This window comes from Mobula birostris, chromosome 5 (genome assembly GCF_030028105.1).
Source record: "Mobula birostris isolate sMobBir1 chromosome 5, sMobBir1.hap1, whole genome shotgun sequence".
NCBI lineage: Eukaryota > Metazoa > Chordata > Chondrichthyes > Myliobatiformes > Myliobatidae > Mobula > Mobula birostris.
This window is the reverse complement of record NC_092374.1, coordinates 209,781,435-209,796,575: the sequence shown is the minus strand read 5'-3', so window position 1 is coordinate 209,796,575 and position 15,141 is coordinate 209,781,435. Positions and strand designations below refer to the sequence as shown.

The window sequence follows — 15,141 nt, the reverse complement described above, 5'->3', positions numbered from 1 at the left end:
GGCGGCAGGCAGGAGTTGGGATCCGGCCGGTCTTTATCATCGGTACCGGCGTCCGAACCGCGACTGAAGTCCAATTACTGTGAGTTCCGTCCACACCCCGGGACAGTCCCTTCCCTCTCTCTCAGCGCAATGATCCGTACTCGGGCTCCGGGGAACTCGCTGTTGATAAGCGAAGGTGCTGGAGCCGTGGCGGATAGATGGGTTTCTTTTTCTTGCGGGGTTCTGGGTCAAGAGGAAGCCATAGTTGACAGGACCAGCGTTTTCCCCGTCAGTCCGTAGGACGTATTTGGAAGCGCAAGGAGAGGGAAGGGCAGCAGATGGATCACTCAGGCACTACGGAGCACCGAATACCTTACCCTCCGGTAAATGAAAATATCAATTTGTGCTGCATGAAAAGAGCAAAACAAATTCCTTACATCAGCTTTAGTCCTTGAGGAAATCACCTTTGTTCCATCTTGTTCTGGACCTTTCTACCCGTGAGAACATGTTTAGTACCATTTGCTTTGGGTACATAATGATATCAAATACCTTTGGCCTGTATAACAAGTGACCTGTAGTTTTCACATCACAAATGTGCTACACTCCAATGAGAACGAGGACTGCCCTCCATCATGTTCTTTAGCATTGCCTCTGTTGAGTTCTGCAGCGTCTATCACCTGTGCAGTGGGGCAGAGTAACTTGAAACTCTCCAGGGTTTGCCATGGAACATCACGTGCTCTTTGTAGTGCTGTAGTACATGACCAGAACTTGAAATAATTTATTTTTCTCACGTTGTGTGGACCAACAATTTGTCTGAAGGTTAAATTTTTTACGCAACCTGAAAACAGGACGGCACAATACCACCTGTGCAGTAAAAAAGGCTCTCTGTGTGGGCACATTTCAGTTACTGCGCAGCTTAGAATAATATGGAACAGAGAATAATACAGAGAAGGAATCAGACTGAGCCAAGTCAGTGATTGAATGTCCCATTCTTACACAGGCAGGAAGACTGTCGGAGAATGAGATGAACAGACCAGTTTCCGGCACCATGAACCTCATCAGATACAGGAGCAGAATCAGGTCATTTGGACCATCGAGTCTGCTCCACCATTCATTACAGCTGATCCATTTTCCCTCTCACGCCACTCTCCTGCCTTCTCTCCATATCCCTTCATGCCCTGACTAATCAAGAATCCACCACCCCCTTCCCTAAACTATAGCCAATCACTTGGCCTCCAGACCAACTTATAACAACACATTCCACAGATTCACCACACTCCGGTAAAAGGAATTGCTCCTCATCTCCATTATGAAAGAGCAAAGCTCGATTTTGAGGCTGTGTTCTCTGGTCTTAGACTCCCCCACTCCCGTAAATGTACTCTCCACATCCACTACATCGAGACTTTTCAGTGAGGGCCCCTTCATTCTTCTGAACTCCAGTCAGTAGATGCCCCAAACCATCAAACACTCTTCATATGACAAACCTTATAATTCCAGAAATATTTTTGTAAACTTCCTTTGAACCCTCTCCAATGTAAGCACGTCTGTTCTAGATAAGGGGCCTGAATGTGCTCTCAAGAGTCCATGTGAGCCCACACCTGTGTTTTATAAATACTCAACAACACATCCTTGCTTTTATATCTCGTACTCTTCAATTCAATTTTTTCTCCATTGAGACAATAGTCTGCACTCTCATTGCTTCTAACAAAGAGGATGACCATACACTTCTCTAAATAATGTCTTTCACTCATTGATGTCTTTTGTAAATCCTTTTTACAGGTTAGAAATGGCAAAAAAAAATTGTATATGGAAATTTTAAACAGAACATCATGTCAGTTTTGCTGCATCTGCCCAGATATTTAAGGAGTTACTAGATATTCAACAATATATCAGTATTGGTCCTTGGAGATGAAGAAATATGCTATCCCAGCTGGAAAAGTGCTTTGTGTCTGAGATGAAGTTTTCTGTTGTAGCTCCGTGAAATCCACTGGAACCAGGGTGCTGAGAACACACCAGTATTTGTTCACTGGAGATCAGTTCTTCAACTACATCGATTGTGCAAGGGATTCACTACATCTGACATTTGACTTATGAATTGACAAAGAACTGTGTGAAGGGATTCACTCTAAACTCACTCATCTGACCTGCATGCACACCAGCGAGTTCACCCTGATGAGATGTTGTTCACCCGTGCTGATTGTGGGAAGGGATTCACTCGGTCATCCACCCTACTGACACACCAGCGAGTTCACACTGGGGAGAAGCCATTCACTTGCCCAGACAGTGGGAAGGGATTCACTCAGTCATCACAACTGCAGAGACACCTATCAGTTCACACTGGGGAGAAGCCATTCACCTGTTCAGACTGTGGGAAGGGATTCACTTGGTCATCTGAACTGAAGGTACATCAGCGAACTCACACTGGGGAGAGGCCATTCACCTGCTCAGGCTGTGGGAAAGGGTTTATTCGGTCATATCAGCTGAAAGTACATCAGCGAATTCACACTGGGGAGAGGCCATTCACCTGCTCAGTCTGTGGGAAAGGATTCAGTCATTCATCTGTACTGAAGATACATCAGCGAATTCACACTGGGGAGAGACCATTCACCTGCTCAGACTGTGGAAAGAAATTCACTGACTCATCCAGCCTACAGGCGCACCGGCGAGTTCATACTGGAGAGAGGCCATTCATCTGTTCAGACTGTGGGAAGGCATTTACTCGGTCATCTCAAGTGATGGTACACCAGCGAATTCACACTGGGGAGAGGCCATTCTCCTGCTCCAAATGTGGGAAGAGATTCTCTCAGTCATCCCACCTTGTCACACACTACCGAGTTCACACTGGGGAAACTGTTTAAGCAAGCTACAGACTGGATATTTAACCATCACAGTTGCTGAACCAAGTTCAAAAGTGACTGGTGGTGCCGAACTCGGCAATTATTGCTGCTGTTTATCAAACCCAGTTCTGCACTCTGGTCACCGGGCTTGGGAGGTATTCCTCAGCTAATGTTCACATTTAATGGACTGGAGTTTAATAGTTTTTATCTGTGACACAGAAATCAGTTGTAATTTAAATTCTGTCTGCATCGACAGAATCTCCTTTCTCTCCCCTAACTATCATCTCCTATAACTACCGCAAGCCCTACATTTACACTTCCCTGTTAAGCATCTGAGCCAACAGTGTCAGCAGCCTTTCTGTTGCTGCTGGGCCCCAAAGGGTCAATTCCCCCCCCCCCACATCAGGGTCACCCCCAACACCCAGCAGTATCCAACTGCTGAGGAGAATTCCCACAGAACAGCTCTGCTCTGACTTCCGAATGCCCCTTACTGCTGCTGGTGGTCACGCATCTCCTATCCGGAGCCTGTACTCTGGCTGTGGCCATCTCTTCAGATGTTTCATTGATAGTATCTTCAGGCTACCAAATAATCCTGAGTATATCCAACTCCCTGACCCAGGCAGTCAGGCGCTGTGGTTGGATGCACTTCCTGCAAATATAGTCATCAAGGAAACTGTCAGATATCCAGAATTCCCACATCTGACAGGAACAGCATCCCATCCTGACTGCTCTGCACTAAAATACACCACTGTGGGTCAGGAAGGAATTAACATATGCAAGAAAACATCAAACTTGAATGGGTCAATGACAATGGAAGTAGAGTGATCAATTGTCTGTGTTCTTGCCATGAGGTCGAAGGAATAGAGGCTGCCATTTTGTGAAGCTGCTCTGTAACCCCCATTTTGTGAACTGATTGATGAACTGATTCTTGCTGTGGGATAACCTAATGAGATCAATTCAACACAAGAAGTTTCTGGTATTCGCATTCTAATACTGAAATCACTCTCAGATAAGCCATGTATTATGTACACTGTCAGGATTTCAGAAGTAATCTCGTTATCTCTGAACCTGAAATCACTTTCAGATAAACTGTGTATTATTTGCACTGTCAGGTCTGCAGAAGGAATCTCGTTATTTCTGCTGAGTGTGTGAACCAGAGTTGAAGAGAACAAAAGGAGTCACCTTCGGCATGAAGTACATCCGATGGGGATCTGTTAGCCAACAGCCTGGTAAACTTCAGCCAACAGGAATGAGTTGCATCCTGTGAACTGTTAAGAGGTGCTGAACAAGTTAAGAGTTTCAGCTTCACAGGTGTGATAACTCCTGAGACTAACCATCACAAGGAAGGTCCCCCATGAAAGGGACTGGGAGAAGAAATGATTGATCATTTGGACAAAGGAGAACCCCCTGTTTCAGTGTTGTGAATTTGATAAGTGGTCTGGGTGTGTATTACTACAGAGGGAACAATGAAATTCATGTTTTAAGTTGTTGGCCTGGGGTCAACATAGTTACTTTGTTTTTTGTGCAGGAACAATTGAGTGCGAGCTTTCGTTAATTAAAAGTTGCCTGCTGAGTTTCCAAACTGATTTCAGCTGATGAACGGTCAACATATTTTGGCACCCTGGGGTGCACTCGAAAAGAAAGAAAAGTGGTCAGGGACCCTGGTTTCCAGTTGAACCACACAGTAGGTTAGGATTTTTTTTTTATGAATAATAAAAAAAACCAAAATGCTAAAGCTTTTTTATGGAAAAAAGAAAGAAAGTAAAAAAGAACCCCTACTAACTAAAACAGGAAAAAAAAACCCATTTGGAGCACAAAACCTAATAACAAAAACAAGCAGGAAAAAAAACCCATTTGGAGCACAAACCCGGAGCTATACACCATACAAGCTCCCATAAAAAAGGACATCAATCCGCCAACCAAATCCATATATCCAAGCATCAGAAAAGGACCATCTTTATTAACTCAAATCAAATGATAATAACGGGCAAAAGAACCCCACCTTTTCTCGAAGTCAAATCTAGGATCAAAAGTTCAACCACTAATTTTTTTTCCAAACTAAGACATAACATCACCTGAGAGAACCATTGTTTCAAAGTGGGAGTAGAGGCATCTTTCCATTTCAATAAAATAGCCCTTCTAGCCAATAATGTGACAAATGCAATTACATATTGGTTTGATATAGAAATACGGTGAATATATTGAGGAATTTTACCAAACAAAACTGTCAATTTATTAGGTTGTAAATTGATTTTTAAAGCTTCAGAAATTGTAGAAAAAATAGATTTCCAAAATTGTTTCAATACAGAACACGACCAAAACATTTGTGTCCATGTAGCTATCACAGTTTTGCATCTATCACACTGACTATTTACATTAGGAAATATTTTAGACAATCTCTCGATTGTCAAATAATAAAGATGTACAATTTTAAATTGAATTAGAGAATGACTGGCACAAATCGAAGAAGAGTTAACCAGCTTCAAAATTCGCAACCAATCCTCTGTTATCAAGGTCATGTTAAGCTCTCTATCCCAATCTTGCTTAATCTTAACTGAAGGATAGTTATCTTGTTGTAATAGTAAATTATAAATTTTCCCAAAAAATCTTTCACTAAAGGGTTCATTTTTAAAATAATGTCTAACAGGTCAGAGTCTTGTATATGTGGAAAATTACTTAAATATTCTTGTAAGAAATGTCTGACCTGAAGATATTGCAAAAAATGTGAATATGAGAGAGAGTATTTAGTTACTAGTTTCTCAAAGGGCATCAATCAGCCTTCTTGAAACAAGTCCAAAAAGGAAAAAAATCCTTTATTCCTCTAAAGAGAAAAGGTAGGATCACTAAGTGAAGGTTTAAATAAATAGTTTCGATAAATTAAACTAAAAAGGTTAAATTTTTTAAGATTAAAAAACTTACGAAACTGGTACCAGATTCGTAATGATTGATTAATCATATGATTTATATTTAGAATATAAATTTTGGCTAATTGTACAGGTAAAGGAGCTCCTAATAACGAAGTTAAATGAAATTGTTTCACAATTTTCAATTCCAAATCAACGCAAGATGGTATAATCATCATTTTTACTGCATGAATTCGACCTGCTAACGAAAGTGTAAGTGGATTCCATCTAGAAAAAAGTTGCTTCATAGAATCCACTAAGGGAACTAAATTAGCTCTACAAAGGTCTCCATAATTTTTAGTGATGATAATACCTAACTATTTAAAAGAATCCGTAACTTTTAGAGGAATGTCATCATATATAGAAGCAGAATTATTTAAAGGAAATAATTCATTTTTATGCAGGTTTAATTTACATCCTGAAAACAATCCAAATTCATTTAATAATTTCAATAAACTACGAATAGATTCTTCGGGATTCGAAACATAAACCAAAAGATCATCCGCATAAAGGGAGATCTTATGAATAGTCCCATTTATAGAAATTCCTTGAATATTTTTAGCTTCACGAAGTGCAATATCCAAAGGTTCCAACATCAACTTAAATAACAGAGGACTGAACGGACATCCTTGTCTCGTACCCCGGGAAAGTTGGGAAAAGGGGGATCTACGGTTATTAGTAATTACAGTGGCAATAGGGCTTTTGTCCTACGCACACCTGGACAGGCCAGCGAGTACTGTGAGGGTCATGTTACATAGAAACATAGAAAATAGGTGCAGGAGTAGGCCATTCGGCCCTTCGAGCCTGCACCGCCATTCAGTATGATCATGGCTGATCATACAACTCAGAACCCTGTACCAGCCTTCCCTCCATACCCGCTGATCCCTTTAGCCACAAGGGCCATATCTAACTCGCTCTTAAATATAGCCAATGAACTGGCCTCAACTGCTTCCTCTGGCAGAAAATTCCACAGATTCACCACTCTCTGTGTGAAGAAGTTTTTCCTAGTCTCAGTCCTAAAAGGCTTCCCCTTTATCCTCAGACTGTGACTCCTCATCCTGGACTTCCCCAACATCGGGAACAATCTTCCTGCATCTAGCCTGTCCAATCCCTTTAGGATTTTATACGTTTCCATAAGATCCTCCAACAATCTTCTAAATTCCAATGAGTATAAGCCTAGTTGATCCAGTCTTTCATAATATGAAAGTCCTGCCATCCCAGGAATCAATCTGGTGAACCTTCTTTGTACTCCCTCTATGGCAAGAATGTCTTTGTTCAGATTAGGGGACCAAAACTGCACACAGTACTCCAGGTGTGGTCTCACCAAGGCCTTGTACAACTGCAGTAGTAGCTCCCTGCTCCTGTACTTGAATCCCCTTGCTATAAATGCCAGCATACCATTCGTCTTTTTCACCGCCTGCTGTACCTGCGTGCCCACTTTCAATGACTGGTGTATAATGACACGCAGGTCTCGTTGTACCTCCCCTTTTCCTAATGGGCGACAATTCAGATAATAATTTGTTTTCCAGCTTTTGCCACAAAAGTGGATAACCTCACATTTATCCACATTAAATTGCATCTGCCATGAATTTGCCCACTCACCTAACCTATCCAAGTCACCTTGCATCCTCTTCGCATCCTCCTCACAGCTAACACTGCCGCCCAGCTTCGTGTCATCCACAAACTTGGAGATGCTGCATCCAGTTCCTTCATCTACATCATTAATATATATTGTAAACAACTGGGGTCGCAGCACTGAGCCTTGCAGTACCCAAATAGACACTTCCTGCCATTCTGAAAAAGTCCCGTTTATTCCCACTCTTTGCTTCCTGTCTGCCAACCAATTCTCTATACACATCAATACCTTACCCCCAATACCGTGTGCTTTAGGTTTGCACACTAATCTCCTGTGTGGGACCTTGTCAAAAGTCTTTGGAAAATCCAAATATACCATATCCACTGGTTCTCCCCATCCACTCTACTAGTTACATCCTCAAAAAATTCTGAGATTCGTCAGACATGATTTTCCTTCCACAAATCCATCCTGACTTTGTCCAACGATTTCACCACTTTCCAAATGTGCTGTTGTCACATCTTTGATAACTGACTCTAGCATTTTCCCCACCACCGATGTCAGGCTAACCGGTCCATAATTCCCCGGTTTCTCTGTCCCTCCTTTTTTAAAAAGTGGGGTTACATTCGCCACCCTCCAATCCTCAGGAACTAGTCCAGAATCTAAAGAGTTTTGAAAAATTATCACTAATGCATCCACTATTTCTTGGGCTACTTCCTTAAGCACTCTGGGATGCAGACCATCTGGCCTTGGGGATTTATCTGTCTTTAATCCCTTCAATTTACCTAACACCACTTTCCTACTAACATGTATTTCCCTCAGTTCCTCTATCTCACTGGACCCTTGGTTCCCTACTATTTCCGGAAGATTATTTATGTCCTCCTTCGTGAAGACAGAACAAAAGTAGTTATTCAATTGGTCTGTCATGTCCATGTTCCCCATAATCAATTCACCTATTTCTGTCTGTAGGGGACCTACATTTGTCTTAAACAATCCTTTTCTTTTCACATACCTATAAAAGCTTTTACAGTCAGTTTTTATGTTCCCTGCCCGTTATCTCTTATAATGTTTTTTCTCTTTCCTAATTAAGCCCTTTGTCCTCCTCTGCTGGACTCTGAATTTCTCCCAGTCCTCAGGTATGCCACACTTTCTGGCTAATTTATATGCTTCTTCTTTGGAATTGATACTATCCCTAATTTCCCTTGTCAGCCACGGGTGCACTACCTTCCCTTATTTATTCTTTTGCCAAACTGGGATGAACAATTATTGTAGTTCATCCGTGCGATCTTTAAATGCTTGCCATTGCATATCCACCGTCAACCTTTCAAGTATTATTTGCCAGTCCATCTCAGCTAATTCATGTCTCATACCTTCAAAGTTACCCTTCTTTAAGTTCAGAACCTTTGTTTCTGAATTAACTATGTCACTCTCCATCTTAATGAAGAATTCCACCATATTATTGTCACTCTTACCCAAGGGGCCTCTCACGACAAGATTGCTAATTAACCCTTCCTCATTGCTCAATACCCATTCTAGAATAGCCTGCTCTCTAGTTGGTTCCTGGACATGTTGGTTCAAGAAACCATCCCGCATACACTCCAAGAAATCCTCTTCCTCAGCACCCTTACCAATTTGGTTCACCCAATCTATATGTAGATTGAAGTGACCCATTATAACTGCTGTTCCTTTATTGCACGCCTTTCTAATTTCCTGTTTAATGCCATCCCCAATCTCATTACTACTGTTAGGTGGCCTGTACACAACTCTCACCAGCGTTTTCTGCCGCTTAGTGTTATGCAGCTCTACCCATATCGATTCCACATCCTCCCGGCTAATGTCCTTCCTTTCTATTGCATTAATCTCCTCTCTAACCAACAATGCTACCCCACCTCCCTTTCTTTCATGTCGATCCCTCCTGGATATTGAATATCCCTGAATGTTGAGCTCCCATCCTTGGTCACCCTGGAGCCATGTCTCTGTGATCCCAACTATATCATATTCATTAACAACAATCTGCACTTTTAATTTTTCCACCTTGTTACGAATGGTCCTTGCATTGACACACAAAGCCTTCAGGCTTGCTTTTACAACACTCCTAGCCCTTGTACAATTATGTTGAAAAGTGGCCCTTTTTGATTTTTGCCCTGGATTTGTCGGCCTGCCACTTTTACTTTTCACCTTAGTACTTTTTGCTTCTACCCTCATTTTACACCCTTCTGTCTCTCTGCACTTGTTCCCATCCCCCTATTGTGAACTAACCTTATCTCTCCTAGTCTCTTTAATTTGATTCCCCCGACCCCGCCAACCATTCTAGTTTAAAGTCACCTCAGTAGCCCTCGCAAATCTCCCCGCCAGGATATTGGTCCCCCTAAGATTCAAGTGTAACCCCTCCTTTTTGTACAGGTCACACCTGCGCCAAAAGAGGTCCCAATGATCCAAAAACTTGAATCCCTGCCCTCTGTTGCAATCCCTCAGCCACGCATTTATCCTCCACCTCATTGCATTCCTACTCTCACTGTCGGGTAGCACAGGCAGTAATCCCGAGATTATTACCTTTGTAGTCCTTTTTCTCAAATCCCTTCCTCACTCCCTATATTCTCCTGTCAGGACCTCTTCTCTTTCCCTACCTATGTCATTGGTACCAATATGTACCACGACCTCTGGCTCCTCACCCTCCCACTTCAGGATATCTTGGACGCGATCAGAAATATCCCGGACCCTGGCACCAGGGAGGCAAACTACCATCCGGGTCTCTGGACTGCGTCCACAGAATCGCCTACCTGACCCCCTCACTATCGAGTCCCCTATTACAACTGCCCTCCTCTTTCTTTCCCTACCCTTCTGAGCTACAGGGCCGGACTCTGTGCCGGAGGCACGGCCACTGTCGCTTCCCCCAGCTAAGCTGTCGCCCCCAACAGTGCTCAAACAGGAGTACTTATTGTCAAGGGGCACAGCCAGAGGGGTACTCTCTAGTACCTGATCCTTCCCCTTCCCCTTCCTAACTGTGACCCACTTGTCTGCCTCCCGTGGCCCCGGTGTGACCACCTGCCTGTAACTCCTCTTTATCAACTCCTCAGTCTCCCTGACAAGACGAAGGTCATCGAGCTGCAGCTCCAGTTCCCTAACGCGGTCCCTTAGGAGGTGCATCTCGGCGCACCTGGCGCAGATGTGGACGACGGGGAGGCTTGGAGACTCCAGGACCTCCCACATCCGGCACCGAGAACAACAAGCTGCCCTCACGCTCATGCTGTCCCTCTCCTCAAATAACAACAACAAATGAATACCAAACCTTCCTCGCCTCGCCCGTTTCCGCCTAAGCCCGTTGAGCCGAAGCCCTTCAGCCTTCACTCTGCTCCCGGCTCACTCCACCGCCCGCAAACTACGTTGCCCACTGCCCGACTTCTCCAGTGCGTTCAACACCATCCGCCCTGCTCTGCTGGGGGAGAAGCTGACAGCGATGCAGGTGGATGCTTCCCTGGTGTCATGGATTCTTGATTACCTGACTAGGAGACCACAGTACGTGTGCTTGCAACACTGTGTCCGACAGTGATCAGCAGCACTGGGGCTCCACAGGGGACTGTCTTGTCTCCCTTTTTCTTCCCCATGTACACCTCGGACTTCAACTACTGTACAGAGTCTTGTCATCTTCAGAAGTTTTCGGATGTCTCTGCCATATTTGGATGCATCAGCAAGGGAGATGAGGCTGAGTACAGGGCTACGGTAGGAAACATTGTCACATGGTGTGAGCAAAATTATCTGCAGCTTAATGTGAAAAAGACTAAGGAGCTGCAGGTAGACCTGAGGAGAGCTAAGGTACCGCTGACCCTTGTTTCCATCCAGTGGGTCAGTGTGGACATGGTGGAGGATTACGGATACCTGGGGATACGAATTGACAATAGACTGGACTGGTCAAAGAACATGGAGGCTGACTACAAGAAAGGTCAGAGCCGTCTCTATTTCCTGAGGAGACTGAGGTCCTTTAACATCTGTCGGACGACGCTGAGGATGTTCTACGAGTCTGTGGTGGCCAGTGCTATCATGTTTGCTGTTGTGTGCTGGGGCAGCAGGCTCAGGGTAGCAGACATCAACAGAATCAACAAACTCATTCGTAAGGCCAGTGATGTTGTGGGGATGGAACTGGACTCTCTCACGGTGGTGTCTGAAAAGAGGATGCTGTCCAAGTTGCATGCCATCTTGGACAATGTCTCCCATCCACTACATAATGTACTGGGTTGGCACAAGATTACATTCAGCCAGAGACTCATTCCACCCAGATGCAACACGGAGCGTCATAGGAAGTCATTCCTGCCTGTGGCTATCAAACTTTACAACTCCTCCATTGGAGGGTCAGACACCCTGAGCCAATAGGCTGGTCCTGGACTTATTTCCTGGCATAATTTACATATTACTATTGAACTATTTATGGTTTTATTACTATTTATTATTTATGGTGCAACTGTAACGAAACCCAGTTTCCACCGTGATCAATAAAGTATGACTATGACTATGAGTCAATCTGATCCATTTATTAAAGTTAGTACCAAAGCTAAATTTCTCTAAAACTTTAAATAGATATTTCCATTCAACTCTATCAAATGCCCATTCAGCATCCAGAGAAACAACACATTGGGGAATCTTAGAGAAGGATGAGTATATAATATTTAACAATCTCCGAGTGTTAGAAAAAGAATAACGGCCTTTTATAAAACCTGTTTGATCCTGAGAAATAATTTCAGCTAGTATATTCTCCATCCGATTAGCTATTATTTTTGAAAGAATTTTGGCATCCACATTTAACAATGAAATAGGTCTATATGAAGCACAATCAGTAGGGTCTTTATTTTTCTTAAGAATTAAAGAAATAGAAGCTTCATAAAATATGAAAGGTAACTCTCCTAGCAGAAAATAATCTTCAAGCATTTCCAACATATAAGCAAATCTTACTCAGCAAATCTTCAAATTTTTTATAAAATCCTACAGTAAAACCATCCAATCCAGGAGCTTTACTAGATTGCATTGAAAGAATAGTTTTCTGAATTTCTCTTTCAGCAAAAGGAGCATCAAGAATTTGCTGATCTTCAACAGATATTCTAGGAAAATCAATCTTTTGTAAAAAGGCATACATATTAGAAGGGTCAGCTGGAAACTGAGATTTATAGAGATCACTGTAATAGTCTTGAAAATTTTTATTAATATCTTCATAATTACAAGCTAAACTACCATCTCTCTTACGATTTTTAAAAATTTGTCTTTTAGCTCTAACTGCTTTAAGTTGAGATGCTAATAGCTTGTTTCTTTTATCTCCAAACATATAAATTTGACTTTTTAATTTAAGCAAATTTCTCTTAATAGGATAAGTTAATAATAAATTATATTGTGATTGAAGTTCAACCCTTTGTTTAAACAAATTAACATTAGGAGAAACTGCGTAAGTGATATCCAGGTCTTTAATTAGTTTTGAAATTCTATCTAACTCTATTTTTGTCTGTTTTTTGAGTTTAGCCAAATAGGATATTATCTGACCTCGCAAATATGCTTTAAGTGTATCCCATATAATCAATTTCGAGACATCTCCCGTATTATTAAGAAGAAAGAAATCTTTTATCTGAATCTCTATAAATTTAACAAAGTCCGAACTTTGTAATAAATTTTCTGGAAAGCGCCAAGGCAAGGCAAGTTTACATTACTAACATCATTGAACTCAAAAGTTAAGCTTAAAGGCGCATGGTCCGACACTGCAATAGCATCATATTCACATTTCTGGACTTTAGACAAAAATCGGAAATCAGCTATAAAATAATCAATTCTCGAATATTTATTATGAACACGTGAATAAAAAGACTAATCTCTTTCATTAGGATGTAAATTTCTCCAGGTTTCTATCAAACCATAATCAATTAATAAGGAATTAATAAGTGTTGCCGAACAACTCGGAAGCTGCTGATTGGTTGAACTCTTGTCAATAAAAGGATTTAAGCAACAGTTGAAGTCACCTCCCATCAGCAGCATATATTCATTTAAGTCTGGTAGTAAACTAAATACATTTTTAAAAAAAGAAGGATCATCTACATTAGGGCCGTATAGATTAACCAGGACAATTTTTCTATATCAAATTGTTCCTTTAATAATTAAAAATCTACCATTATTATCTGAGACAATGTCTTCTTGAATAAATAAAATATTAGATTTAATAAAAATAGATACTCCCTTTGTTTTATTTTGGCAAGTAGCATGGTATTGAAGGCTCTTGTCTCCCGTTCTGATATGCGTTTCTTGAATAAAAATTATATCGGGCTGGAATCGAATAATAACTTTAAAAGTCTTCCGTTGCTTAATAGGGTGATTCCAGCCACGTACATTCCAACTAATAACGTTGATCTGTTTAAGTACCATTTGATATTATTGTTAAATACGACAATCCGCACGTTCCATCGGGGGCTAATCAAAGATGGCGGTGATGAATATAACCAAATGGAAAACACGCATGCTCCGGAACTCCATAATGGGGAAAAAAATACAGGACGTGTGTGCGAAAAAAATAAAATCCCACAATAAACTCCAAAATACAAAAATACCCCCAAACCTCACACCATCCCCAAAGAAGGAAATCCGGCAAAAGAGAAAAAAAGCCGGAACGCATCGCCAAGAAGAAAAGCATAAGAACGGAATTCCGCGTGCCGCTCAATTGAAATAATGATTACAAGTTTTTTCTCCTAATTCCCCCCTCCCCCTTACAAAGAAAATACGTAACCTTAAGATAAGAATGCCCAGCAAAGAAGAAAAAAATGTTTATACTTAATCATTGAAAATAAACGAGGGAATGCGAAAACAGTCTCCAAAGACGCCAAAGCAATACTATTAACCCAGACAGTTTAATCTCTAAAGAGAGAAAAGCAGCGCCATTATGCTTTAACTTACTATCTTATTTAACAAAAGAACTAAAGCTAGTTAGCTATTACTAAACACTCCATAAGTCTATATAAACTGTAAGCAAAATATCACTTAATTAATAAAGAAAAAAAACAAATAATCAAACCAGTTCACAATCTATCTGCTGTATTAATTCACTCCGTATACTAAACAGTCTTCAAAAAATAGTAATTCTTTAGTCAAACCAAGAAGATCGCCTCTTCTTTAAGTAATCTATCGATCAAAGGATATCTTCAGCATACCGAAATTTTCAAAGCCTGTTTTCTTTCAGAAAATTATTCAGAAACTCTAATATCCTTCATACATCAGCCAATACCACAACAGAGTTGACAAAATCCGATGCCGTTTGGGGATCCAAGAAGACACGAGGGGTAGAATCTTTAGGAAATAACTTTAATCTCGCTGGATATCTCAGGGATTGAAAGAGTCTTCTTCATGACCGATATGAATTTGATCCGTTGGTCCATAACTTCCCGTGGATAATCTTCATAAAAACGGATCTCGGAACCGTTAAATTTAAAAAACTTTCTGTTTCCTTGCACATTTTATGATTTGGTCTTTAACTTTAAAGCGAAGAAAGTTGACTAAAATTGGTCGAGTTTTATCTGACGAAGTGAAAAATCTGTGAGCTCTTTCAATATCGGGAAATTGAGATAGAACAGAGTTTGAAACAGTTTTGCAAAATAATCCAATAAATTCCCATTCTCGGAGCCTTCTTGAGGACCCACAATACGAATGTTGTTCCTATGCAATCTTGCGTCTAAATCGACAATTTTGCGTTGAGCCTGTTCCAATCGGGTTGAAATATCCGCAATCTGACCTTTCGATTCTTTAATAGAACATAGAATAGTACAGCACAGTACAGGCCCATTGCCCCACAATGTTGTACCGACCCTCAAACCCTGCCTCCCATATAAGC

The 15,141-nt window shown here is 41.4% G+C and overlaps 2 protein-coding genes across 2 annotated transcripts in view; both read left to right on the top strand.

The window, feature by feature from the left end:
* The window catches only part of LOC140198344 (uncharacterized), a 92,728-nt gene that overhangs the window by 36,209 nt on the left and 41,378 nt on the right, over positions 1–15,141 (top strand). The gene's annotated exons all lie outside the window — the stretch shown is intronic.
* LOC140197468 (uncharacterized) lies at positions 2,157–2,837 on the top strand. Its single transcript, XM_072257428.1, has one exon. It carries the CDS (start codon positions 2,157–2,159, stop codon positions 2,835–2,837), a length of 681 nt encoding a protein of 226 aa, XP_072113529.1.